Source organism: Podarcis raffonei, chromosome 18 (genome assembly GCF_027172205.1).
Source record: "Podarcis raffonei isolate rPodRaf1 chromosome 18, rPodRaf1.pri, whole genome shotgun sequence".
NCBI classification, from domain to species: domain Eukaryota; kingdom Metazoa; phylum Chordata; class Lepidosauria; order Squamata; family Lacertidae; genus Podarcis; species Podarcis raffonei.
The window spans coordinates 10,199,419-10,226,448 of NC_070619.1; the positions used below are offsets into that span (position 1 = coordinate 10,199,419).

Here is a 27,030-nt window from a genome sequence, read left to right on the forward strand (position 1 = left end):
CAGAGGGGAAGGCGCGCGGCGCTTCTCCTCTGTTCCCGGGGCTTGCGGTGGGAGGAGGGTTTTTCCTCCCCACCGCCAACATTCAGAACAGCATTCTGAATGTTGGCGGTGGGAAGGAAAACCCTCCTCCCACCGCAAGTCTTCAGGACAGCCATCCGAAGGCTGGCGCGGGGAGAAGGTCTCTCCGCCCCACCGCCAGCCTTCGGAGGAGCCTTCCGAAGCCTGGCGGCAGGAGGAGGTCTCTCCGCCCCACCGCCAGCCTTCGGAGGAACCTTCCGAAGGCTGGCGGCGGGAGGAGGTCTCTCCGCCCCACCGGCAGCCTTCGGAGCAGCCTTCCGAAGGCTGGCGGCGGGAGGAGGTCTCTCCGCCCCACCGGCAGCCTTCGGAGGAGATCCGAGGACAGTGGGGAAGACGCGCTGCGCTTCCCCGCTGTCCCGGAGCTTTCCCTATGGGCTTTCGTCTTGCGAAGGAAGCCCATAGGGAAATTCGTTTTGCGAAGCGCCTCCAAAACGGAAAACCCTTTCGTCTAGCGGGTTTTCCGTCTTGCGAGGCGTTCGTCTTGCGGGGCACCACTGTATTCATGTTATATAACATGCAGTTTGTAATATTGTTAATAATGCAGTTTTCAATCGGCAAGAATCGTCCCTTGGACCAGCCTCGTTAATATCTCTATTGTCATTATTGTTACTGGCATTATTATTTTTGGTGTCACCACTGACGTCAATTGAAATGTATTGGGCTCGCTAATGGTAGGAGTTACTCTTCCTGTTGCTTCTGCTGCTGTTACTGGTATTAACATTATTCTCACTGGCACCATTAAATGAAATGCGTGAGGGTTATCAATAATAATCTTCGTAGAATCGTAGTGCTGTAAGGAACCCAGCGGTCATCTAGTCCGGCCCCCTGCAATGCAGGAATCTCAGCATGCGGTTCCCCATCCTGTTTGAAGCCATAACAGTTATTGTTACTGTTGCTGTTGTTGTAATTACTGGTGTAGCTATCGGGATTATTACTGCCGTAGTTAATTGAAATGTATTTGGGTTGTTCTTAATAATATTGTACCTAGTAGTAGTAGTAATATTTTTATTCATGCCTTAATTAAAATGTATGTGGGGTGGGAAATGTTGTTGTTGTTGTTTCGTCGTTTAGTCGTGTCCGCCTCTTCGTGACCCCCTGGACCAGAGCACGCCAGGCCCTCCTGTCTTCCACTGCCTCCCGCAGTTTGGTCAAACTCGTGCTGGTAGCTTCGAGAACACTGTCGAAGGGGGGGAAATACTGTAATGCTAATACTATAATTCTAACTTATTCTTAACATTAGTAATATCAGTAACTGATGATGAAGTGACCTATTTTGGGGTAGTGAGAGGGGGGCAGCGATCAGCACCACCCCAATACCGTACTTTGAATTTAATAACATTACTGAGAATATTAATAATAATATGGTGCACTCTGGGTGGCTGAGGGGAAAATCATCATCCTATTACCATAATTCTGGTTTACTGCTAACCGTGGAAAGTAATAAGTAATAGTCATATGGTGTGCTTTGGGGAAGAGGAGGGAGGAAACAGCACTGCCAGCCTAACGCTTCGAATCTTGTTTATTAATAATAATATGGGGGCACCAAACGGCTCTTTAAACAAAGGTTGCAGTCACCAAAATGCAATACCTACCATAATTTGCCATTTTGGGGCACAATGGCTCTATAAAGTCTCATTTTTCAAATGATGGGCTAGTTCAAATGATTGCTTCTCAATTAAATTAATCTGGCTAGTTCAGATGACAACTTTGAGCTAGATCAAGAGCATGAGTAGGCAAACTGAGGCCCGGGGGCCGGATGAGGCCCAATTGCCTTCTCAGTCCAGCCTGCGGACAGTCCAGAAATCAGTGTGTTTTTACATGAGTAGAACGTGTCCTTTTTAAAAATTGCATCTCTGGGTTATTTGTGGGGCCTGCCTGGTGTTTTTACACAAGAAGAATGTGTGCTTTTATTTAAAATGCACCTCTCGGTTATTTGTGGAAATTCGTTCATTCCCCCCCCCCCCAAAAAATATAGTCTGGCCCTCCACAAGATCTGAGGGACAGTGGACTGGCCCTCTGCTGAAAAAGCTTGCTGACCCCTGGTGAAGAGCTTTGAGAACTTAAACGATGAAAAGTCGCTTGATGATGATGATGATGATGATGATAATAATAATAATAATAATAATAATAATAATAATAATAATAAAATTTATTTATATCCCGCCCTCCCCAGCCGAAGCCGGGCTCAGGGCGGCTAACAAATTGATCCAGGGACAATTATATATTGGGCCTATACTCCAACCTCTTTTCCTTAACTGCTCCTGCTCCTACTCGGGCTGCATGGAAAAAAGCGTTTTGGTTTCTAAAATTCATTGCAATTGCACAGATAAAATACAACTGATTCTACAGGGTGGTGTATTAGTGCGTGGAAACAGTCAAGACCCAATGATCCCCAGATGATGGAGGTCCGGTGCCATACTGACACCCCGGCATCTTCCCAGGTTGAAAGTCACATGCAAAATGTGTCTGGTCCCTGGCAAATTTCAAACACTGGGTGGGATAGGTTAGAGGGAAATCACCCTCGTCATCTTAGGGTGAGAATCAACCCATTACCTAGCGCATTAGCCGTCATGGGCAGTGTTGAGTCCTACTCAAGGATTGCTGTTGTTGAGTCGTTTAGTCGTGTCCGACTCTTGGTGACCCCCTGGACCAGAGCACGCCAGGCACTTCTGTCTTCCACTGCCTCCTGCAGTTTGGTCAAACTCATGCTGGTAGCTTCGAAGACACTATCCAACCGTCTCGTCCTCCGTCGTCCCCTTCTCCTTGTGCCCTCCATCTTTCCCAACATCAGGGTCTTTTCCAGGGAGTCTTCTCTTCTCCTGAGGTGGCCAAAGTCTTGGAACCTCAGCTTCAGGATCTGTCCTTCCAGTGAGCACTCAGGGCTGATTTCCTTCCGAATGGAGAGGTTGGATCTTCTTGCAGTCCATGGGACTCTCCCTTGAAATCTGGATGTTATGGGTCTTAATTATCATTTATTTCACTTGGCCTGCTCGGCCGGCGTGACTCATAGTGGCAGTGACCCAGGTATTACTGACGGGTGACGGGCTGCATCACGCTTGGATGACAGCCATTAGCCGTCAAGCGTTGCCAAGTCATGACGCAGGCCAGTAGAGGAGATCACATTCTTCATATGACTACTCAGATGTAAGCCCCATTGAGTCCAACAGGACTGGCACCCGAGTAAAGGGGGTTTGTTCCAGGCCCACCCTTTTCTCTACTAACGAGCTCCGGGTGTCGTATATACGGCTCTCCCCGTCTCATTTAATCCCCTCAACAACAATGAGAGGTAAGCTAGTCTGAAATGCCAGGGTCGCCCAGTGAGCTTCATGGTTGAGTAGGACTTTGAACCCCGGTCATTGCTTGATAGCTTCCTATTAAAGGTAAAGGGACCCCTGACCATTAGGTCCAGTCGTGACCGACTCTGGGGTTGTGGCGCTCATCTCGCTTTATTGGCCGAGGGAGCCGGTGTACAGCTTCTGGGTACGTGATTTGAATTAAACGGGCGGGGCCACAGAATGCAACCCCTGTGTAAATGGGACCCTAATACAGACCCACACCTATTTCTGCTCTTCCTTCCCTTCATGTATAAATTAAAACTTGCTCTCCCCCCCCCCTTATTTTTCTCTCTGCCACCACCCAGCTGACTCTCCCCTCCCCGAACGCAGTGTTAGAAATTAACCGGGTGCCAGCCACGTTTTGCGACTGGCCTGTGCCCAGTCGCAACCACGTGGGGATCCCTAGATGCCTCGTTGGCGACTGGAGAAAGCAAAATGTCACTTAGAGTAGGATCTGAAACGTTTCCCCTGGAGCTTGAATTTGTTTTATTCTGGGTTGTTTGTTTCCACGTGTTCTAAACCGCTTTGTGATTTGTTCTTCAAAATAGGAAGCAGTATAGAAATAAAACGAACAGTAATAATAACAATAAGTATAAATTGCATAGGGACACGGGTGGCGCTGTGGGTTAAACCACAGAGCCTAGAACTTGCTGATCAGAAGGTTGGCGGTTCGAATCCCCGCAACGGGTTGAGCTCCCGTTGCTTGGTCCCAGCTCCTGCCAACCTAGCATTTCGAAAGCACGTCAAAGTGCAAGTAGATAAATAGGTACCGCTCCGGCGGGAAGGTAAACGGCGTTTCCGTGCGCTGCTCTGGTTCGCCAGAAGCGGCTTAGTCCTGCTGGTCACATGACCCGGAAGCTGGACGCCGGCTCCCTCGGCCAATAAAGCAAGATGAGCGCTGCAACCCCAGAGTCGGCCACGACTGGACCTAATGGTCAGGGGTCCCTTTACCTTTATAAATTGCATAAAAAGCACCTAGGCAATTCATCCCGGCAACCGTAAGCCATGTTTAAGGTACCGTTTGGCAAATAGATTATATATCTGAGTTTCTGACACTGTCCCCAACCCCGTTTCTACTCCTGCTGACTGTGTCTTCAGTGGATGCTCCCTCCGGCCAGGTCAGTTTGGAATTATTTTTAAAGTCAGGAAAAAACTGAGCTTGTCCTCTTCTCACCCTCCCCGAGGAGATGTTCCAAAATGCCTGGAGTTGAGAGAACTGCTCTTTGAGGCAGCATGCAGGCGTTTTAAAACCAGGCCCATCAGCAGTTTCAGAAAGATCTCAGCTGCCTCTTAAACCATTTAATCTGGTTGGATTTAAACAAACTTTGAGGCCATCAATACCTCAGTATAGAGGGAAGGTGTAAATAAAATATTCTTTTATTTTTTTAGATGCAACCCTCATCAGCGGAAAGAAAACCCATCTTTAATAGTGTCTTGCTTACTTTCTCTGTTAACGGCAACACATCGGATGCAAAATATAGCCTCAGGCGATAAAAGAACTCGCAGCCCCCCCCCCAAATTAAAAATAGCATGGTTAAAAAGCTGGACCCCTCCCTCTGAGTCATTTGTAACACCCTTTAACCAGCATGTGACAATGAAGCTGTATAAATCAAGATTGTTTATTTTCTCCTCCCCACCTTCACCCTCCTACAGTCCTTGCGTGTGGGTGATGCTGGGATTCAAATCATGTTCACGGTAATAACAGGATTGGTGTTTGTTACAGGCTTTAAAAACATGCCCTGGTTTGATGTGCACATCTCAAGGCCTCCCCCTGGTACACAGATGTCCTTTCATTCCTCTTCCCCCGAAGCCTTTCCGCTGTCAAACCTGTGGCATTAATGTTATTTCTTGCTCACCCCGAGGTCCCAGGGCCCATTGCCATGCAGGAACACAGTGTTAGAAACAAGTAAACAACTCAAAAACCATGAAAACCTGGTGGGTCCTCAAGTGTTGAAAACCAGGGTGAAGGGGTGAATCTTCAGAATTCTCTGAAAGCTGTAGACTCACCTCTGTGCAGAGGAAGTCCCACAGCTTAGGGGCTGCCGCAGAGAAGGCTCTCCTCCTTGGCCCGCCACCCATCTGAGCTTTTGAGGGAGGGTGAACTACCAAGAGGGCCCGCTCTGCCAACCTCAGCACCCGAGAGGGTCTTCCGGGAAGTAGGAGGCCTTTTCAGGTGTTTGGGCCCTGAGTCGTTTGTGAGCGCCTTGAAAAAAAATGGCGACCAGCACAGCTGTTTTAAAGCGGGTTGTTTAAGATCCGTGTACCTGAAGGAGCATCGCCACCCCCATGGTCCAGCCTGGACACTGAGGTCCAGCTCCGAGGGCCTTCTGGCGGTTCCCCCTCTGCAAAAAATGAGGTTACAGGGAACCAGGCAGAGGGCCTTCTCGGTGGTGGCGCCCGCCCTGTGGAACGCCCTTCCATCAGGTGTAAAGGAGATGAAACAACTTTCTGGATTTTAGGAGACACCATATTTATTTACCTACTTAGTCTGTAGAGCTGCCCCATAGCAGAAGTGCTCTAGGAAGGCAGTGAGGTGTGCTAGTTAGAGGGTCAGACTAGGACCTGGGAGATCAGGGTTCGAATCCCCGCTCCGTCACGAAGCTCGCTGAATGACCTTTGAGTCGGTTGCAGCCTCTTAGCCTACCTGTCAGGGTCGTTGTACGCATTAACTGAGGAGGGGGGCGAACCGTGTTCTCCTTGTGCGAAAAGTTGGGAAATCAGTGCAGCGAGAAAGCTCTTCCGCTGAGCTGCTTAAGAAAGCTGGAGGGGCCGGCAAGATGATGTCTGTCACCAAACTTGGCATCCAGAGATCTCCACGTGGTTTGCCATCGGACCTGCACTCGTTGGAGAAATGTGCCTGGCAGATTTCGGGCACTGGACCTGAGCCTTGGCACCACCTGGTGATGATGGCAGTGGGAGAGCTGAGGAGCAGAGCTCACTCCATCTGGAAAGGAAGTAAGGTAAAGGGACCCCTGAACATCAGGTCCAGTCGTGGCCGACTCTGGGGTTGCGGCGCTCATCTTGCTTTATTGGCCGAGGGAGCCGGCGTACAGCTTCCGGGTCATGTGGCCAGCAGGACTAAGCCGCTTCTGGCGAACCAGAGCAGCGCACGGAAACGCCGTTTACCTTCCCGCCGGAGTGGTACCTATTTATCTACTTGCACTTTGAGGTGCTTTCGAACTGCTAGGTTGGCAGGGGCAGGGACCGAGCAACGGGAGCTCACCCCGTCAAGGGGATTTGAATCACCGACCTTCTGATCAGCAAGCCCTAGGCTCTGTGGTTTGACCCACAGCGCCACTGTAACCTAGGTTAAAAGCACCATTTGGTGATTAGCTTATATATATGAGTTTCCTAACACTGGCTAGATGGACCTCTCTCTCTCTCTCACCATATAAATATATCTCTGCATAAGCTCCAAAACCAGCTCCTCAAAGGAACTGCTCTCCACTGCCGCAGGGTAAGCCCAGCCTTGAATCACGCTCTCATTACTCATCCTGGCTGGCGGAGCTTGGCGTTCCAGCCTTCTGTACCACCGCGGCAAAGGATCAGAGTTCCACCCTCCCGTCCCAAACTCCACCCCAGGGAGCCAGAATCAGTGTGGGCTGAAGATGCTTCCCTGCCTGGAGCAGAGTTTACTCACACTGCGCTCACTCTGCTAGGGCCAAATGCTTTGAACGATCTCGCCACGCCACCAAGGCATCAAACCCTGCCCATTAATCCTAGCGGCTGAAGCAGCCTTGTGCCGCGTTTCCGCAGAGTGGGGAAAACTCTGGACTTTTTTTCTTTTAAATGCAGCATCTGTACTGGGTTCTCCAGCCAAAAAAAGGCTCCCAGAGCAGCTTACACAAACCATCTATTAAAATAAGGCCGTCTACTTCCTTCCCATGGGACGCGGGAACACCCATCGAAAGAAACCGGCTTCAAAGAAAACATTTCAGAGCCAGTTTGCTTCCTCCATATTTATTCACCGGCTTAATTTATGGAGCTGACCCATAGCAGGGCTCTACAAAGCCAGTGGGGCTGTAGGGTTGAGGCACCCTCCTTTAAAACAAAAGGCCAACTTTCTCTCTTTCTCTCTCTGGTTCTCCATAGGATGCCTAGGCGGCCGTTTCAGGACACGCTTCGACGGCATGGCTCGCTAGGCAATCCATGCCTTTAAGTTGTCTAGACTTGAGCTGCCAGAGCGCTTGTGGGTCCTTATTAATGTCTCCTTTCTGCATTTTGGGTTGGGTGTTGAGCTGATTAGACCAGACATGCAGCCTTCCGCTTGTGGGGTATGTGTATGTGTGTGTGTGTGTGTGTGTGTGTGTGGACTGCAACTGCCTGCATTTCCTCGCTCCTGTTTTCTTTCCTTTCCGGATGACACATACATGCCTTCGCAGCGTGACTTCTTACCAGAGTTCTCGTGGTGTGAGTTCTTACCTCTGACCAGAGTTTGGCCCTGTCGCCAGGCACTGAAGTAGGCCGCTTTTACTTACGTGATTTTTGCATTGGGGTGTGTGGCATTTTGATACCCTCCCCTGTCAGTTCCCAGACCAGGTTAAACAAAATAAATAAATAAGCAGATGAGGAAAAACGAGCCCATCTCGAGGCCAGCATCCTGATCTCACAGTGGCCAGAAAGAAGCCCGTTAAAGAGCTATGATAGCTATCTTGAAAGGCCTGTCGCATGGAAGATGGAGCAAGCTTATTTTCTCCTGCTCCGGAGGCTAGGACTCGGAGCCAGTGGCTTCAAGTTACAAGTAAGGAGATTCTGACTTAACATCAGGGAGAAGATGCGAGGCCTTTTCTCTTCTTCCTCCCCCAGTTAGTACTCAACTAAGTTAGTCTCCGTTGCTCTGTCCCAGCTCCTGCCAACCTAGCAGTTTGAAAGCACACCAGCGCAAGTAGATAAATAGGTACAGCTGCAGCGGGAAGGCAAACGGCATTTCCGTGCGCTCCGTCACGGTGTCCCATTGCGCCAGAAGTGGTTTAGTCCTGCTGGCCACGTGACCCGGAAAGCTGCCTGCGGACAAATGCCGGCTCCCTCGGCCTGAAAGCGAGATGAGCGCCGCAACCCCAGAGTCGCCTTTGACTGGACTTAACCGTCCAGGGGTGCTTTACCTTTTTTACCTTTACTCAATACCCCATACCTGGTACTCGTGAATGGTTTCGCGGGGTGGGGGGCGCGTGAGCTGGGCTGTAAGCGACCTCAAGCCAGAAAGCAGGTTCTTGAGAACCAGACCCTAGTGTTGGTTTAGCATCTGGGAGAGGCCTGGGTGACCTTGGAGAGGGAGGCAGTCACAGTCTCTCAGCCTAGCCTACTTTGTAGGGCTGTTGTGAAGATGGGAAGGGGATTGGTGGTGGGGTGGATAACTTGTGCCGCCTTGGAAGGCAGGCAGGATGTAAACGCAGTAAGTAGCTATTTAATGATGAATACCAGTAGCTCCAGGGATGCGGGTGGCGCTGTGGGTTAAACCACAGAGCCTAGGACTTGCCGATCAGAAGGTCGGCGGTTCGAATCCCCACGACGGAGTGAGCGCCCGTTGCTCGGTCCCAGCTCCTACCAACCTAGCAGTTTGAAAGCACCTCAAAGTGCAAGTAGATAAATAGGTACCACTCCGGCGGGAAGGTAAATGGCGTTTCTGTGCGCTGCTCTGGTTCGCCAGAAGCGGCTTAGTCCTTCTGGTCACATGACCCGGAAGCTGTACGCCGGCTCCCTCGGCCAATAAAGCGAGATGAGCACTGCAACCCCAGAGTCGGTCACGACTGGACCTAATGGTCAGGGGTCCCTTTACCAGTAGCTCCACCGTTCAGCAGTAGAAGCACTATAGATAATGATGGTTTCAGGTTAGAGAAGGTGGGCTGAGTACCCTTTATCCCACGCTTGGAGGAAATGTAGCATTTAAACATAATAATCATCATGGAAGCGGGGAGGCAGGTTCATGCAAGCCACCCTTCGGCAACCATTAGCCTTCCAGGTGTGCGTGCACTTGGGATGCAGGGAATTGTGGCCCCCAACATCTGGAGGATGCCCGGCTAGTGACAGGCAAGGCGCTTCTTGATGCAGTCTTGGGAGACGTGAGCAGCGCTCGATAAGCGCTGCTCACATAGAGGAGGGAGAAAGGTTGTTTTCTGCTGCTCCAGAGAAGCGGACCCGGAGCAATGGATCCAAACTACAAGAAAGAAGATTCCACCTAAACATTAGGAAGAACTTCCTGACAGTAAGAGCTGTTTGACAGTGGAATTTGCTGCCAAGGAGTGTGGTGGAGTCTCCTTCTTTGGAGGTCTTTAAGCAGAGGCTTGACAACCATATGTCAGGAGTGCTCTGATGGTGTTTCCTGCTTGGCAGGGGGTTGGACTCGATGGCCCTTGTTGTCTCTTCCAACTCTATGATTCTATGATTCTAAGCAAGGCTAGGTTGCAATGGCCCTGGCTTTCCTGGCTCAACAGCATCACCCTCACGCCACCGGAGTTAAATGAGTTGTTGTTTTTTTGCAACAGGCCATCTGTCAGCTGGCTTAAGAGATAAGTGCCCCCTTAATACCCCTGGCAAGCCGCCAGCGGGAGGCGTTCCTTTCAGCCCGCGTCGCAAATCGGATTTTTGCCGTTGCGCATTTGAGACGCAATAGCCCGGCGTGTTTGTGTGTGAGGTTCCTTCGTTTGGTCTCATCCTCTCAGTCCCGCCTCCCATCTTTAATTATTTTTTTAATTATGCTTATCTATGGGTTTTCTCTAACCCCCCCCCCCACCTGGACTCTGTTCATCCCTGGGGACTTTTTATTAGGTACTTAAATGCGGCAAGGCAAAGCCGATTGTGGTCATTATTGCAAAACTGAAGCTAATCTCCAGCGCTGGAATTTTGACAGCTGGCAGAGAAGGGATTAGCCAGCCCAGTTTCCCTAGAAGCAGTGCTCTCTGCAGTGTGTTTTGTTTGTATGTGTTGAAAGTGTTCGGTTTCCATCCTCACCTGCATCATAATGGGTAGTTTTGGGGGTTGTGTAGCTGGGCTTTGGTTTGGGGCCAGAAAAAAACAACACAGAATGTGCCAAATCCAGCTCCCAGGGTACATGTTCCTGTTCCTGTTGTTTAGTCCTTTAGTCGTGTCCGCCTCTTCGTGACCCCCTGGACCAGAGCACGCCAGGCCCTCCTGTCTTCCACTGCCTCCCGCAGTTTGGTCAAACTCATCTTCATAGCGTCAAGAACATTGTCCAACCATCCCGTCCTCTGTCGTCCCCTTCTCCTTGTGCCCTCCATCTTTCCCAACATCAGGGTCTTTTCCAGGGAGTCTTCTCTTCTCCTGAGGTGGCCAAAGTATTGGAGCCTCAGCTTCAGGATCTGTCCTTCCAGTGAGCACTCAGGGCTGATTTCCTTCAGAATGGAGAGGTTGGATCTTCTTGTAGTCCATGGGACTCTCAAGAGTCTCCTCCAGCACCATCATTCAAAAGCATCCATCCTTCATGGATCACTGCCTTGCCGTGGCGAAGGGGCTTGAATAACTCAGAGAAGCTATGAAATATGCCGAGCAGGGCACCTGTTCCTACTCTGCTATAAAAACAAGCAAAAAAACACCCCTAAAAATCTAGTTCCCAGTCCCTGTGATGAAGATAGACTTCAGGACTTTGAAAGTCCATGGGATGGTGGAATAAGCTTTTCATTGGCTGAGTGCATGCCTAGGCTACCTCCCGGACTGTTAAAAGTTGGTGGAGGGGAGGGAGGTTAAAGAATAATAATTTGCTCTTCAGCATCGCATTTGCACCTGCAATTCAGTTTGCCGGACAGAACAAACCTTCCTCCCAGCAAATCAGTTTTGGAGGGCAAAGGGTGCGGTGGAAAGACCCCGCTGTGCGAGCCAAAGTCCTTTCGCAGGGCTAATTCATTAGATGAATCCAGCCATTGAGTAGTCTGCCAAATCTGCTCCGAGGGACTAGACGTGGATGGGGTCTCAGCACTTTGGATGGTTTGTGTCTCACACGGCCAAACATTTCACCATACTGTACTGAGGTGGGGATCGTGGGTTTAAGCTGGAACTTTTCTCCTTGACGGACCAGTTTTAAGAACGTCGGAAGAGCCCTGCAGCAGCTGAATGAGGCCAAAGGGGGTCCTCTCTAGCCCAGAATCCTGTTCCCCCCTGTGGAAAGCCCACGGCAGGAGCTGGGAGCCACAGCAACTCTCTACCCCACACCCCGTGATTCCCAGCATTTGATATTCAGAGGCAGACTTCCCCCAAAAGAACATAGCCATTACTTCCCTGGAGGGATTTCCTGTCAAGAGTGCATGCAGGAGCCAGGCCCTGGGACCAGTAGGGCTTCGCAGGACTGGGGCCTTCCTAAGTTTGTTCTGGAGAGGCAAGGCACGGCCGGACAGGTGAGGCCGATTGGTAACTCACAGCACCTGGTGGCAAGAGCCAGGAAGGGATATAAGGTCAGCATTTCCCTTCGGCTCTTTGTCACAGCAACTTGTTTCCTGCCTTGCTTCATTCGGCTTCTTGCTTCCTAATCCTCGGACCTTGGTTCCTTGACTCCTTGCTTCTCGACCCTCGGACCCCTGGCTTCGTGACTCCTTGCTTCTTGATCCTCGGACCCCTGGTTTCGTGACTCCTTGCTTCTTGATCCTCGGACCCCTGGCTTCGTGACTCCTTGCTTCCTGACCCTCGGACCCATGACTTCTTGACTCCCGGCTCTCTTACCCTCGGACTCTTGGCTTCCTGACTCTTCGACTCCAGTTCCTGCTCCCACCCCGCCATCTTGCCCCTGGTCCCGACGTCCTCAACTGGGACTTCAATCGCCCGTAGACCGGATCGTGACATTTCCCGCCCCAATTTGGCACTGGGAGGTCCCCACCTGGTATATAAGCTGCCTCAGATTGCCTCAATGTGGACTAGACTCCTGATCAATGCACATAAGGCTTTCTTTTTGCGTTGGCTTGGATGTCAATCCCACTGCATTGAATAGGGACTTGTTCCCCCGTGTGTTCAGCATCACAGCAATGTAAGGGAAACGTCAATCGGTTTAATTTGGAGGAAGAGGGGTGGTTTTTTTGGCCATGGGGTTGAAGGCCAGGTTCTCTCTCCCCACCATGCTGAGCTCTGCAGCAGGTACCTGTTGAGGTTCTGAGACATTCCTGCTTACCTTGACTCTCTCCTTCTCTCCTCAGGGCCGGCGGTGAGCAAGGCTGTCCTAACAGAGGTGAGTCCAAGTGCTTTCCTTCTGTCCTGACCTTTTTCTGAGGCTCAGGATAAACATCAGAGGTCCCACTCGGTGTTCCATCGTCATCCGAGCCAGGGCAGGTGGTTCCAGAAAGAATCAGGGTACTAGGGGGGCGGGGCTTCTTGTTCTCTCCATATAGTTTTTGGGAGAGTGATTTGTGGCCTGAGCTCAGCTAAGTGGCTAACAGTCCCAGAGGCTTCGCTCCTGGATCTGCAGAAGAAGGCGTTGTTTTAAAAAATTACTATTTATTAGATTTACCGTATTTTTTGCTCTATAAGACTCACTTTTTCCCTCCTAAAAAGTAAGGGGAAATGTGTGTGCGTCTTATGGAGCGAATCCAGGCTGCGCAGCTATCCCAGAAGCCAGAACAGCAAGAGGGATTGCTGCTTTCACTGCGCAGCGATCCCTCTTGCTGTTCTGGCTTCTGGGATTTAGAATATTTTTTCTTTTTTTCCTTCTGCAAAAACTAGGTGCATCTTGTGGTCTGGTGCGTCTTAAATACGGCATATACTGCCCTTCATCAAAATATCTCAGGGCGGTTCGCAAGATAAAAACACAAGATAGAATCAGACAACAGCAAACCCTTGATTTCTTTAGGAAAGGCTCTGAAGGTCACTGGAAGGAGATTTGAATCCTTCGATTGTTTCGGCGGCCCCTGTTGGCTTTTACTGAACCTTCGGGATCTTGTAGTCCTTAACGGTGCTGATAATAGGATGGTTTTTCAACGATCCTTCACTGCTTTGAGGGCCCTGGGGGCAAAGAAAGCAAGGATGATAATAATAATAATAATAATAATAATAATAATAATAATAATAATAAAATTTTATTTATACCCCGCCCTCCCCTGTTCAGAAAACCGGGTTCAGGGCAGCTAACAACAAACTTTAAAACACTTAATTTATGCTAAAAAAAAACCAGCATAAAATATGGTATAAAACGTGAATAACAATAAAATCAAAAATCAGTTTAGGGGGAAAATCCATTCAATAAACATTAGATGATCACCAGGGCTCGCTGGCTAAATTAGTCCTATTTGGGCTAGCATGGATACCAGGGGAGAATTCGCTGTGGGATCCCAGAGCGGGTGATCTTCATAAAAAGGGAGGGGGAGGGAAGGAAGGGGAATAAAAGATCAGGCTAAGTTCAGATTGAAAGCCAGGCGGAATAGCTCTGTCTTACAGGCCCTGCGGAAGGAAGTTAAATCCTGCAGGGCCCTGGTCTCATGGGGCAGAGCATTCCACCAGGTCGGAGCCATCACTGAGAAGGCCCTGGCCCTGGTGGAGGATAATCTCTAAACTATGATTATTCATGGACCTTAAGGTCCTCTGCGGGGCAGACCAGGAGAGGCGGTCCCATAAATACGATGTGAAAGCTTTGAAAGAACAGTTAAGAGAAAACCCAGAAGGGGATGGTCTAGTTCTCCCATTTCTGGAGGACACGTAGGAACATAGGCTTGTAGAGTTGGGAAGGGCGCCCCAGGGCTCATCTAGTCCAGCCCCCCTGCAGTGCAGGAATCTTTTGCCCAAGGTGGGACTCGAGCCCACAATGAGATCCTCATGCTCTATCAGCTGAGCTATCTCAGCTGCTGAGGAGTTTGGTTGGCGTCCCGGGAGCTGCCTGCTCTTCCTACACGCCCTGGGGCAGCTCCCCCCCCCACCTTGGCGATGTTTTGGCTGACCTCGAAATCCTTCCTGCCTCAGGCACCTTCCTTGACGGGGCAGCCGGGGGCCGGCCAGGGCAAGAAGATAGGCCATCGCGGGGTCGATGCGTCAGGCGAGACGACCTACAAGAAGGTATCCTTACCGTTTCTTTATATGTTTCCTGCCCTTCTAAGGTCACCAGGGAGGGTTACAGTGTTAAAACGCAGTATTTAAAGCTGCATTTCTCAAAGTTGTGTAGACTACAACTCCCATCATCCCTAGCGGGTGGTCGGGGATGGTGGGAGTTGTAGTCCAGCCGGGGACCCAAGTCTGACAAACGCTGGTTTAAAACAACAATTTTGAAAATAAGGTGGGTCCTAAAATATATACAGTGGTACCTCGGGTTAAGTACTTAATTCGTTCCGGAGGTCCGTACTTAACCTGAAACTGTTCTTAACCTGAAGCACCACTTTAGCTAATGGGGCCTCCTGCTGCTGCCGTGCCGCCAGAGCACAATTTCTGTTCTCATCCTGAAGCAAAGTTCTTAACCTGAAGCAAAATTTCGGGGTTAGCGGAGTCTGTAACCTGAAGTGTATGTAACCTGAAGCATATGTAACCCGAGGTACCACTGTATGTACCTCAAGAGGTGTGTCTTCAGCAATCTCCAGAAGCAGTATAGTGAAGGTGTCAGAGACAGCTCTGCGAGAAGGCGGTTCCACAACTTAGGGGCCGCCACGGAGAAGGCCCCGCTCTCGGGCCACCGCATACTCACACCCTGAGCCTCTTGAGGGCGGTGGAATTACCAGGATGCCTCCCCTCTTTTCGATCTCAGCACCTGAGGGGGCCTGTAGAGAAGGAGGTGATCTTTCAGGTATTTGGGACCTGAGCACGAGCACCTTGAACCGGGCCCCAAAATGAACTGTCAGCCAGTGCAGCTATTTTGAAACAGGAGGTCTAACCCCAGCCAGTAATTTAAAGGTAAAGCTAAAGGGACCCCTGACCATTAGGTCCAGTCATGGCCGACTCTGGGGTTGCGGCGCTCATCTCGCTTTACTGGCTGAGGGAGCCGGCGAACAGCTTCCGGGTCATGTGGCCAGGATGACTAAGTCGCTTCTGGCGAACCAGAGCAGCGCATGGAAACGCCGTTTACCTTCCCGCTGGAGCGGTACCTATTGATCTACTTGCACTTTGACGTGCTTTCGAACTGCTAGGTGGGCAGGAGCAGGGACTGAGCAATGGGAGCTCACCCCGTCATTGCGGGGATTCGAACCGCCGACCATCTGATCAGCAAGTCCTAGGCTCTGTGGCTTAACCCACAGCGCCACCCGCATCCCTAGCCAGTAATTTAGCAGCTGCATTTTGGACCAGCTGAAGTTTCAGCCGTCTCCCAAGCGCAGCCCCGCGTACAGCAGAGTGTATGGTGGTGGGTTCTCCTGGCAGATAGCTGGAGGGGTGAGCCAGAAACAGATGCCCCCGCTTGGGGAGATCATGCCATAACCCCACCCGCTCTGACACTGTCTGTCCTCAGACCACGTCCACCACGCTCAAGGGAGCCATTCAGCTTGGGATCGGTTACACAGTGGGGAACCTGAGCTCTAAGCCCGAGCGGGATGTCTTGATGCAAGATTTCTACGTGGTGGAGAGCATTTTCTTCCCCAGGTAAGTTGGCTGCTGGAGGTGGCAGGGTGAAGCCCAATTTCAACAGCAGCTGTTGGCCACAAACATGACGGGAGAGATGGCTAGAGGGGTGTAGCAGTGAGAGCAAGCCATGGACCTTATTCTCTCCTAGTCAGCTTCCTGGGGGCTGTGTGTCAGTAGTGGCCGAGGCGGGGGCAGCAAACTACATTCTCCATTCCCACCCCGCATGCAATAATAATAATAATAATAATAATAATAATAATAATAATAATTTATTATTTCTACCCCGCCCATCTGGCTGGGTTTCCCCAGCCACTCTGGGCAGCTTCCAACAAAACACTAAAATACAATAACATTAAAAGCTTACCTTTATGGTAACTGTAACCCAGGTTTCAGGAGCCATTTAGCCATTAGCTTATAAATCTGAGTTTCTAACACTGGTATTGAGGGCTGGGCAGAGAGGGTTGGACGGCTTCCCGGCCCCCTGCCTGGCCTAACGTTTACCACCTCTGGGGGGTCATTAGGTTTCAAGGACAGACCTGTTTTAAGGGCAGGTCTGTTTCTGCCACCTCGAGCTTCCTAGAGGAAAGATGGGGAGAAACACTAGCCGGCTCTGCTGCACTGTAACAAGAGCTCTGTGGGTGGAGAAGAGAGAGTTTGAACTGTTCTCTGTGTCTTCTTCTTCCTCTCGTGCCACAGCGAAGGCAGCAACCTCACCCCAGCTCACCACTACCCTGACTTCAGGTTCAAGACGTACGCGCCCGTCGCTTTCCGCTACTTCCGAGAGCTGTTCGGCATCCGCCCGGATGACTACTTGGTGAGGACGGCTCCTTTCCCCTCTTCCAAAGGGCAAAAATACCGTATTTTTTGCTCTATAAGACTCACTTTTTCCCTCCTAAAAAGTAAGGGGAAATGTGTGTGCGTCTTACGGAGCGAATGCAGGCTGTGCAGCTATCCCAGAAGCCAGAACAGCAAGAGGGATTGCTGCTTTCACTGCGAGGCGATCCCTCTTGCTGTTCTGGCTTCTGAAATTCAGAATTTTTTTTTCTTGTTTTTCTCTTCCAAAAATTAGGTGCGTCTTGTGGTCTGGTGCGTCTTATAGAGTGAAAAATACGGTACCCCAGACTTGGGCATCTTCGCGGTGGGTCTCAGAGGCCCCTCAATTTTGCCCGCCTCTTAGTTGCCATTAACGCCTGCCGCATCCTTGAACGCCTTTTACCTTCTCTCTCTTTCCTTCCCGCCCAGTATTCCCTGTGCAACGAGCCCCTGATTGAGCTGTCCAACCCCGGGGCCAGCGGCTCCCTCTTCTACGTCACCAGCGACGACGAGTTCATCATCAAGACTGTCATGCACAAGGAGGCGGAATTCCTCCAGAAGCTGCTTCCTGGCTACTACATGGTATGTCCCAACGGAAGACGCTCTCGGGGCCCTTTGTTGCAGCGGGAATCTGCAGAGACTCACCAGGGTGGATAAAAATCAATTATTTTAATAATAATTATAATAATCCCCGGGATGCAGGTGGCGCTGTGGGTTAAACCACAGAGCCTAGGACTTGCCGATCAGAGGGTCGGCAGTTCGAATCCCCGCGATGACGGGGTGAGCCTCCCGTTGCTCGGTCCCTGCTCCTGCCCACCTAGCAGTTCAAAAGCACGTCAAAGTGCAAGTAGATAAATAGGTACCGCTCCAGCGGGAAGGTAAATGGCGTTTCCGTGCGCTGCTCTGGTTCGCCAGAAGCGGCTCAGTCCTGCTGGCCACATGACCTGGAAGCTGTACGCCAGCTCCCTCGGCCAGTAAAGCGAGATGAGCGCCGCAACCCCAGAGTCGTCCGCGACTGGACCTAATGGTCAGGGGTCCCTTTACCTTTCTATAATAATCCCCACGCTGGGCTAAAAGATCCCTCCATTGTAGGGATTCGAACTCTGTGCCCCTCTGTGCTCCCTTCCAACTCTTATGGTTCTATGACTGGCAGCAAACAGCCCTCCAGGGTTATAGGCAGGTTCTCTCCTCCTACCAGGGATCAAACTCTGGTCGCTGCATGCAAAGTCTTGCCCCGACCCTCTGAGAAGGCTCAGGACAGTTTTTGTACTATAATAATAATTTTTATTTATACCCCGCCTTCCCCAGCCAAGGCCGGGCTCAGGGCGGCTAACAAGCAATAATAAAAACAAGTTGAATGAATACAACTTAAAAACAAGATTAAAATACAACATTAAAATATTAAAATGCAGCCTCATCACAGGAGGAGAAAGGAAAAAGAAAAAAGAAAGAGAGGGAGGGTATCAAATTGGCTCCAAGCCAAAGGCCAGGCGGAACAACTCTGTCTTACAGGCCCTGCGGAAAGAAAGCAGATCCTGCAGGGCCCTGGTTTCATGAGGCAGAGTGTTCCACCAGGCTGTAGCCAGTGTTGAAAAGGCCCTGGCTCTGGTTGAAGCCAATCTAACTTCCTTAGGGCCTGGGACCACTAGGGTGTTGGTATTTATGGACCTTGAAGCTCTCCGTAGGGCATACCGGGAGAGGTGGTCCCGTAGGTACGAGGGTCCTAGGCCGTGAAGGGCTTTAAAGGTCAAAACCTTTACTGCTGTGTCAGGGACCGTGCTGAGGAGGGGCTGCACTGAGGAAGTATGGTGGGAGCCGCCCCCTACTCCTGATCCTGAATCTTCCCAGGAGCAGGACAGCAGTATAGATTTGGAAGAGTGGTTTGCAGAGGGGTATAGTTCAGAAGGCAGAAGCTAGGAAATACTGGATGGGGAACAGCTAGCAGAAGAAACATTAGTAGAGAGAGGGTTAACAGATTCATAGTCTCTGGAGAGTATCCACCCACCCTCCCACAAAGTCCTGGAGAGCTCAGAAAGTGTCAGAACAGAAAACACAGAGGCTCCAAGCTCAGCTTACAAGACGTAAGAGTGACGTAGAATAATAGGGACAGAGAGGGAGCGAGTAGGCCTTAATTAGGAGCACCGCCATTCTGGTTAGATGCTTTCTTTTGTCCTTTGCTGTGTTTCTTAAAGAAACAAACAGGTGAGAATTCCCTTTTGTTTGATCTGCTCATTTACAGCCACGGGGGAGGAAGCCGATTCCCCAAAACTTGACATGCTGTGTCCTGCTCCTCATTTTTGAATTACCGTTGTTATTATTTTATAAACCTCCTCTAGAACTTGAGAAGGGACGCGGGTGGCGCTGTGGGTTAAACCACAGAGCCTAGGACTTGCCGATTGGAAGGTCGGCAGTTCGAATCCCCGCAACGGGGGTGAGCTCCCGTTGCTCGGTCCCTGCTCCTGCCAACCTAGCAGTTCAAAAGCATGTCAAAGTGCAAGTAGATAAATAGGTACCGCTCCGGCGGGAAGGTAAACGGTGTTTCCGTGCGCTGCTCTGGTTCACCAGAAGCGGCTTAGTCCTGCTGGCCACATGACCCGGAAGCTGTACGCCGGCTCCCTCGGCCAATAGAGCGAGATGAGCGCTGCAACCCCAGAGTCGGCCACGACTGGACCTAACGGTCAGGGGTCCCTTTACCTTTTAGAACTTGAACCAGAATCCCCGGACGCTGCTGCCCAAATTCTACGGCCTCTACTGCGTCCAGTCCGGGGGCAAGAACATCCGGGTCGTGGTGATGAACAACATCCTGCCCCGTGTGGTGAAGATGCACCTGAAGTACGACCTGAAGGGCTCGACCTACAAGCGCCGGGCCTCCAAGAAGGAGAAGGAGAAGTCCAGCCCCACCTACAAGGACCTGGACTTCATGCAGGACATGCCCGACGGGATCATGCTGGACACGGACACCTTCAGCGCCGTGGTCAAGACACTGCAGAGGGACTGCTTGGTAGGTTGCGCAGGGGACACGGGTGGCGCTGTCGTCTAAACCACTGAGCCTCTTGGGCTTGCCAATCGGAAGGTTGGCGGTTCGAATCCCTGCGATAGAGTGAGCTCCTGTTGCTCTGTCCCAGCTCCTTCTACCCTAGCAGTTTGAAAGCACGCCAGCGCAAGCAGATAAATAGGCACCACTGTGGCAGGAAGGTAGACAGCGTTTTCATGCGGTCTGGTTTCTGTCATGTGCCATAAGCGGTTTAGTCCTGCTGGCCACATGACCCGGAAAGCTGTCTGCGGACAAACGCCGGCTCCCTCGGCCTGAAAGCGAGATGAGCGCCGTAACCCCATAGTCACCTTTGACTGGACTTAACCGTCCAGGAATCCTCTAGCTTTACCTTGCGCGGAAGCCAGCCAGATCAGGCTAGAAGAGCCTCGGACCAGGGAGTCCCTGTGTGGAGTCTCCTTCTGCCTCCTCCCACTTCAATCCTCTCCTGGCCCTGGGAGACAGTGGAGCAGGAGAGGTTGGGGGGCGACTGTCCTTCGCTCTGCAATCTTGCAGCAACTCCTGCCTCTGCCTCTCTCGTCTCCCGGCCGCTGCAGGCTCCCCCAGACCACTGGTCCCTTATTTCACGTCAGTCTCCTGGTGCTAACTCATCGCAATCCAGCCCCTACTCCTCAGCGTCCCCCCACCCCACCCTAGTTCCCGGCCTTGCACGCTTAACCAGGGCTATTGGTCAAGCCCACCCTCTTCTCCCCAGGTGCTCGAAAGCTTCAAGATCATGGACTACAGCTTGCTCCTGGGGGTGCACAACATGGACCAGCAAGAGCGGGAGCGGCAGGCGGACGGGGCCCAGAGCACCTCCGACGAGAAGCGGCCAATGGGGCAGAAGGCCTTGTACTCCACCGCGATGGAGTCCATCCAGGGCGGGGCTGCCCGCGGGGAGTCCATCGACACGGACGACACGTAAGTGGAGCAGGTTGTGGGGGTCTGCCTTCGCCCCTCTTCCCTTGCAGGCGCTGGTCAGAGAAGCTGAAAGAGCCGCCCACCAACACTTTGGATTGTGCTCGGAAATGTACTGAGAGCCAATGTAGGTCTTTCAGGACCGGTGTTATATGGTTTCAGCAGCCGCTCCCAGTCCCCAGTCTAGTTGCCGCATTCTGGATTAGTTGCAGTTTCCGGGTCACCTTCAAAGGCAGCCCCACGGAGGGCGCATGGCAGTAGTCCAAGCGGGAGATAACCAGAGCATGCACCACTTTGGTGAGACAGTCTGTGGGCAGGGAGGGTCTCTTCCTGTGTACCAGATGGAGCTGCCCTGGACACAGAACTGACCTGCGCCTCCATGGACAGCTGTGAGTCCAAAATGACCCCCAGGCTGCGCACCTGGTCCTTCAGGGGCACAGTGACCCCATTCAGGACCAGGGAGTCCTCCACACCTGCCCGTCTCCTGTCCCCCAAGAACAGTACTTTTGTCTTGTTGGGATTCAACCTCAATCCGTTAACCGCCATTCACCTTCTAGCTGCCTCCAGACACTCGCACAGGAGATCCACTGTCTCTGCTGGTTCTGATTTAAAGGAGAGGTAGAGCTGGGTATCATCCGCCTGTTAGAGAACCCCCAGCCCAAACTCCCTGATCTTCATTATAAATGAACGAAGCATTGATCATGTTTCTGGTTTCTGCCAGTGGATGTTGACAGGTCTGGTCTCTCTCTCCTCCCTCTCAGAATGGGTGGCATTCCAGCCGTGAATGGCAAAGGCGAGCGCCTTCTCCTCCACGTGGGAATCATCGATATCCTCCAGTCCTACAGGTAAGTGTTCCCTCCATGTCTCCTCCGTTTGTGGGCAATGAAAATACCGTATTTTTCACTCCATAAGACGCACCAGGCCACAAGATGCAACTACCGTATTTTTTGCTCTATAAGACTCACTTTTCCCCTCCTAAAAAGTAAGGGGAAATGTGTGTGCGTCTTATAGAGCGAATGCAGGCTGCGCAGCTATCCCAGAAGCCAGAACAGCAAGAGGGATTGCTGCTTTCACTGTGCAGCGATCCCTCTTGCTGTTCTGGCTTCTGAGATTCAGAATATTTTTTTCATTGTTTTCCTCCTCCAAAAACTAGGTGCGTCTTATGGTCTGGTGCGTCTTATAGAGCGCAAAATATGGTAGAAATGTCGATGGAGAGCAAGAATATAGATTTAAGCAGCAGCTTCACCTTACCAGTGTTCCAGGCAAGGCCCGGTGGAAAAGATTTTGCCCTTTGACGGTTACCGGCACAGTTTCTGCCCCCCGGATTTGAAACCCAAAGGTTCCCCAGGGAGCTTCTACCTTCGTAAAAACATCTCAGTGTTTGTTTCTGCATATCCACCTGCCCATTATCCAAAAATTCACTTATCCAAACATAAATAATTATGTCCAAACCTCACTGCATGCAGTTGATTCAGATATCTGGACAGCCAGAGTTTGCCCTCTTTGTTACTTGTTTGTGCTTTGCTGGTCAACAGCAGCAGTTTGGGGGCAGAAGCCACGGGGGGGGGGCATTGAGAGAGATCGGAGAAACCAAGCGGGTGGGGGGGTGTCGGGCAAATTGGTTTTTCTTTTGCCTCTCTCTTGCCGATTGGCTGCAGCAGCCATTTTTTGGAAGAAACCATGGCCGGCTGCGGTAGAGGGGAGAGATAATGGATTAGAAATGTTCCCATTAGAGATAAGAGAAACGATTGCCTTGTTGTGCAGACACTCGCCTAACGAACGCTTTCCTGGGAACGCATTGTGTTTGGTAAGCAGGATTTCCGTGTGTCTTCCACCTTAATTTCCCACACTCCTTTCTTCCTTTCGCAACCCAGATTCATCAAGAAGCTGGAGCACACATGGAAGGCTCTCGTCCACGACGGGGTGAGTTTCGGCCCAACAGGCCGCTCGGTTCGCAGAGCTGCTTTAGCATTTAACCTGGCGGGCTGTGTTTTATTTTAAAAGTTAAAAAACTGCTCCCAACACTCACATCCTCAGAAGCAGCATTCTGTATTTTCCCGTGTATAAGCAGAGGTTGTTATTTTAAAAGATCCATGTTATTTGAGAGCCAGTGTGATGTAGTGGTTAAGAGCGGTAGTCTCGTAATCTGGTGAACCGGGTTCGCGTCTCCGCTCCTCCACCTGCAGCTGCTGGGTGACCTTGGGCCAGTCACGCTTCTCTGAAGTCTCTCAGCCCCACTCACCTCACAGAGTGTTTGTTGTGGGGGAGGAAGGGAAAGGAGAATGTGAGCCGCTTTGAGACTCCTTCAAGTAGTGATAAAGTGGGATATCAAACCCAAAGTCGTCGTCTTCTCTTCTTAAAAGAATGCTAAGAATTGGGGGTCGTCTTATACACGGATAGTGGAGAGGTGGGACCAGCGATTGTTGGTTGCCGCGAGCAGGTGATTGTCAGCGGCGTTTTTGCGGGAGATTGGTGGGTGCGGCAAGGTCCGCTGGCTATTGGCTGCTGCGGCAATTGGGTGGGCGATTGGCTGTGGCAGTCCTGCGGGTGAGCAATATTCTACAGGAGGGGGAGAGTTGCTATTGGGCACGGATCCTGCTTGTGGGCTGCTATCAGAAATGAACCAGCAGTGAATCACACAGAGGAAGTGAGAAACAGGATCTGCACACAAGTGCCAGGCCTAATGAGCGGATCAGCTCTATTTGGTAGGTCCTGCCCCGTATTGTGGAGATCTACATTTAAAGCCATTCAAAAGCACCTCAAAGTGCAAGTAGATAAATAGGTACCACTCCGGCGGGAAGGTAAACGGCGTTTCCGTGCGCTGCTCTGGTTCGCCAGAAGCGGCTCAGTCCTGCTGGACACATGACCCGGAAGCGGTACGCCGGCTCCCTCAGCCAATAAAGCGAGATGAGCGCCACAACCCCAGAGTCGGTCACGACTGGACCTAATGGTCAGGGGTCCCTTTGCCTAATTGTTGTATATATGTGTGTGTATGGAAGATAAAGGTGATACAGTCGTACCTTGGTTTTTTTGAACAGCTTAGTTCTCAAAATTTTTTACTCCCGAATGGCCCAAACCCGAAAATGACTGTTCCTGCAGCCAATCAGAAGCTGCGCTTTGGTTTCTGAATATTTTGGAAGTCGAACGGACTTCCGAAACGGATTCCGTTCCACTCCCAAGGTACGACTAAATAAGTGAAAGCAAATAAATACGTAAATGCTCTTCATTTGTTTTTCTTTTAATTTCTTTGTAACATTGCATTTGATTCTTAAGGGAGAAAGTTGTAAACTGATTAGAATTCCTCTCTTTTTATTTTGGAAATATGAAGCAAATACAGAAATCATCTAAATGAGTGATGTAACTAAATAAATAACCATTCCAAGATGATAATGAAACGGCCGACTGCCAGAATCAAAACAGGAAGCTTTAATCAGGAGTGCAATTAGGCAGGCACTGGAAGCAAACCCCACCCCTCCCAAAAAAGCATTTAATTTATAGTTTTGCGAAGGTGAATCGCAGCAGCGACTTGACTCTGGTTTCGTTCTGCCTCGGAGGCCCGGCTGGGAATTGCAGATAATAATGAGGCTTGACAACCATATGTCAGGAGTGCTCTGGTGGTGTTTCCTGCTTGGCAGGGGGTTGGACTCGATGGCCCTTGTGGTCTCTTCCAACTCTATGATTCTATGACTACTCCATCTCCCTCCCTGTTTCCCTAGGACACAGTGTCGGTCCACAGGCCCAGCTTCTATGCAGAGAGGTTCTTCAAATTCATGACCAACACGGTGTTCAGGAAGAGTACCTGTAAGTGTGTGTGTGTGTATATGTGGTCTGTTTGTTTGCATTTGCTGGGGAGAAAAACTGTGCGAGCCGAAACCGACTTTGCATCTCCTCCACGTTCCCTTTCGGGTTACAAGTGCTAGGAGATTGCTCTTCTTAGCATTTATTACATCTGTGTTGTTCCTTGGCCCCACCTCCCCGAGGTATTTCACCCACCCACCCCACCCACATTGCAGCCCACAGGAGAAGCTCTGCCACTCCTGCCAACCTAGCAGTTCGAAAGCACACCAGTGCGAGTAGATCAATAGGTACCGCTGCGGCGGGGAAGGTAAACGGCGTTTCCTTGTGCTCTGGTTTCCGTCACAGTGTCCCGTTGCGCCAGAAGCGGTTTAGTCCTGCTGGCCACATGACCTGGAAAGCTGTCTGCGGACAAACCGAGGACCTGGGAATATCTGCCTAGACCAGCCTTCCTCAACCTCGGCCCTCCAGATGTTTTGGGCCTACAACTCCCATGATCCCTAGCTAGCAGGACCCAGTGGTCAGGGATGATGGGAATTGCAGTCCCAAAACATCTGGAGGGCTGAGGTTGAGGAAGCCTGGCCTAGACGCTAGATTGAACCACATAGGTCTCCAGAGCTGCAAGTCTTACCTTTTGACAATAAGTATCTGCTGTGTTAGGGACGCGGGTGGCGCTGTGAGTTAAACCACAGAGCCTAGGGCTTGCCGATCAGAAGGTCGGCGGTTCGAATCCCTGCAATGACGGGGTGAGCTCCCGTTGCTCGGTCCCAGCTCCTGCCAACCTAGCAGTTCGAAAGCACGTCAAAGTGCAAGTAGATAAATAGGTACCGCTCCGGCGGGAGGTAAACGGCATTTCCGTGCGCTGCTCTGGTTTGCCAGAAGCGGCTTAGTCATGCTGGCCACATGACCCGGAAGCTGGACGCCGGCTCCCTTGGCCAATAAAGCGAGATGAGCGCCGTAACCCCAGAGTCGTCCGCCACTGGACCTAATGGTCAGGGGGCCCTTTACCTTTAACTTTATCTGCTGTGTGCATTCCTTTGGCTGGGAAACGCTCTTGACACAAGCCAGGGGATCCATCTCTGCACATCTTTCCTCTCCAAACTCTGTGCCAACCTGACGTTGCTGTTGCTCTCCATCTCTCCCCCAATTTCAGCTCTGAGGGTCTCTCCCTCGAAGAAAGGGCGGAGTGCCTTGCTAGCCGTCAAGCCCTCTGGCCCTCTGGCCGCCTTTTCGGCAAGCCAGCTCCCCTCGGAGAAAGACGAAGCCCAGTACGACCTCCGGGGGGCCAGGAGCTACCCCACCCTAGACGACGAAGGTAACGCACGTCGCCTGCTGGCCCTCCTTCTCCCCTCGCCTGCAGCTGTTCCTTAGCGGTCGATCTGCTCTCTGGCACCCCCACACCCTATAGTGCAAACAGCGTGTCTCTTCTTTTTTTAAAAAATATTATTTTCAATTTTTCTAATAACAACATTTTTCTTTTCTCTCCCCCCCCAATAATTTTTATTAAATTGACACAAATATCACACATACTGTAAAACAAAAAAGACAAAAATAAAAACCTCAATAGAACTGCTAAAATAAATTAAAACAGAAAATATAACAGCAAACACTTAATCAACATAAATTAATTACTTAAACTTCCAGTCTCATAAACATATTATTTGACTTCCTCTAGTCCCTCCCTTCTGAATTTCCTTGTATCTGAATGTAGTAGTTTCCAATATCGTTATCCAAAAAAAGAAACAGTATACCATTTAGAATCAGATTTCTTAACTTTTCTTAACAATTTAAATCTCATTTATTTAACTATCTCCAAATTTTATTTAACTATCTCCTACATTTTTCTTATGCATATATATCCAATCCAAATTTACATTGATTGACTCTTCCCCCCGACCCCGGTTTCCGATTTTTCCTTTATAATTTCCATTGCATCTGATTATTTTTTCATTTAATTTCCAATTATTTTTCACGTCGTAATTCTACCTTCAGTTCATAAATGCTACAACAATCCTGCTAACGTTTCCACGTTCTTGCAGTGTTCTTTAAAATAATCTATAAAGTTTTTCCAATCTTGACGGTTGGTTTTGCCATTTCGGCAAAATCTATCATCTTATTCCTCCATTCTTATTTCGTTGGTATAGTCTCTTCTTCCCACTTCTGGGCAAGTAACATTCTAGCAGCTGTGGTTGCATACATAAATAACCACTTTTGCTTCTTTGGTACTTCATCTCCTAATCCCTAGTAAAAAGGCCTCTGGTTTTTTAACAAACATATTTTTGAACATCTTTTTCATTGCATTACCGTATTTTTCGCCCAATAGGACGCACTTTCCCCCCTCCAAAAATGAAGGGGAAATGTGTGTGCGTCCTATGGGGCGAATACAGGCTTTCGCTGAAGCCTGGAAAGCGAGAGGGGTTGGTGCACACCGACCCCTCTCGCTCTCACGGCTTCAGGAAGCTCTGCGCAACCCTTGGGAGACTGGCGCGACTTTGTGCCGGTCTCCCAAGGGTTGCGCAGAGCTGCTTGCAGCCCCGGGCTTCGCGCAGCTCTGCGCAGCCCTAGGGAGCCTGGCGCAAAGTCGCATCGGGC

The 27,030-nt window shown here is 50.7% G+C and overlaps 1 protein-coding gene and 1 long non-coding RNA gene across 9 annotated transcripts in view; one reads left to right on the plus strand and one right to left on the minus strand.

Moving 5' to 3' along the window:
• The window catches only part of LOC128405562 (uncharacterized), a 71,211-nt gene extending 44,391 nt beyond the window's left edge, over positions 1–26,820 (minus strand). The window contains exon 1 of the long non-coding RNA XR_008328329.1: positions 26,743–26,820. This is a non-coding gene — a long non-coding RNA (uncharacterized LOC128405562). The remainder of the gene's footprint in view (positions 1–26,742) is intronic.
• The window catches only part of PIP5K1C (phosphatidylinositol-4-phosphate 5-kinase type 1 gamma), a 43,990-nt gene that overhangs the window by 2,476 nt on the left and 14,484 nt on the right, over positions 1–27,030 (plus strand). For all 8 annotated transcript variants that reach the window (XM_053372304.1, XM_053372305.1, XM_053372307.1 and 5 more), the window contains exons 2-12: positions 12,548–12,579; positions 14,301–14,393; positions 15,769–15,899; positions 16,578–16,695; positions 17,124–17,276; positions 19,396–19,695; positions 20,441–20,646; positions 21,405–21,488; positions 22,518–22,566; positions 24,360–24,444; positions 25,592–25,753. In XM_053372304.1, coding sequence (XP_053228279.1) covers positions 12,548–12,579; positions 14,301–14,393; positions 15,769–15,899; positions 16,578–16,695; positions 17,124–17,276; positions 19,396–19,695; positions 20,441–20,646; positions 21,405–21,488; positions 22,518–22,566; positions 24,360–24,444; positions 25,592–25,753 — 1,413 coding nt within the window. The remainder of the gene's footprint in view (positions 1–12,547; positions 12,580–14,300; positions 14,394–15,768; positions 15,900–16,577; positions 16,696–17,123; positions 17,277–19,395; positions 19,696–20,440; positions 20,647–21,404; positions 21,489–22,517; positions 22,567–24,359; positions 24,445–25,591; positions 25,754–27,030) is intronic.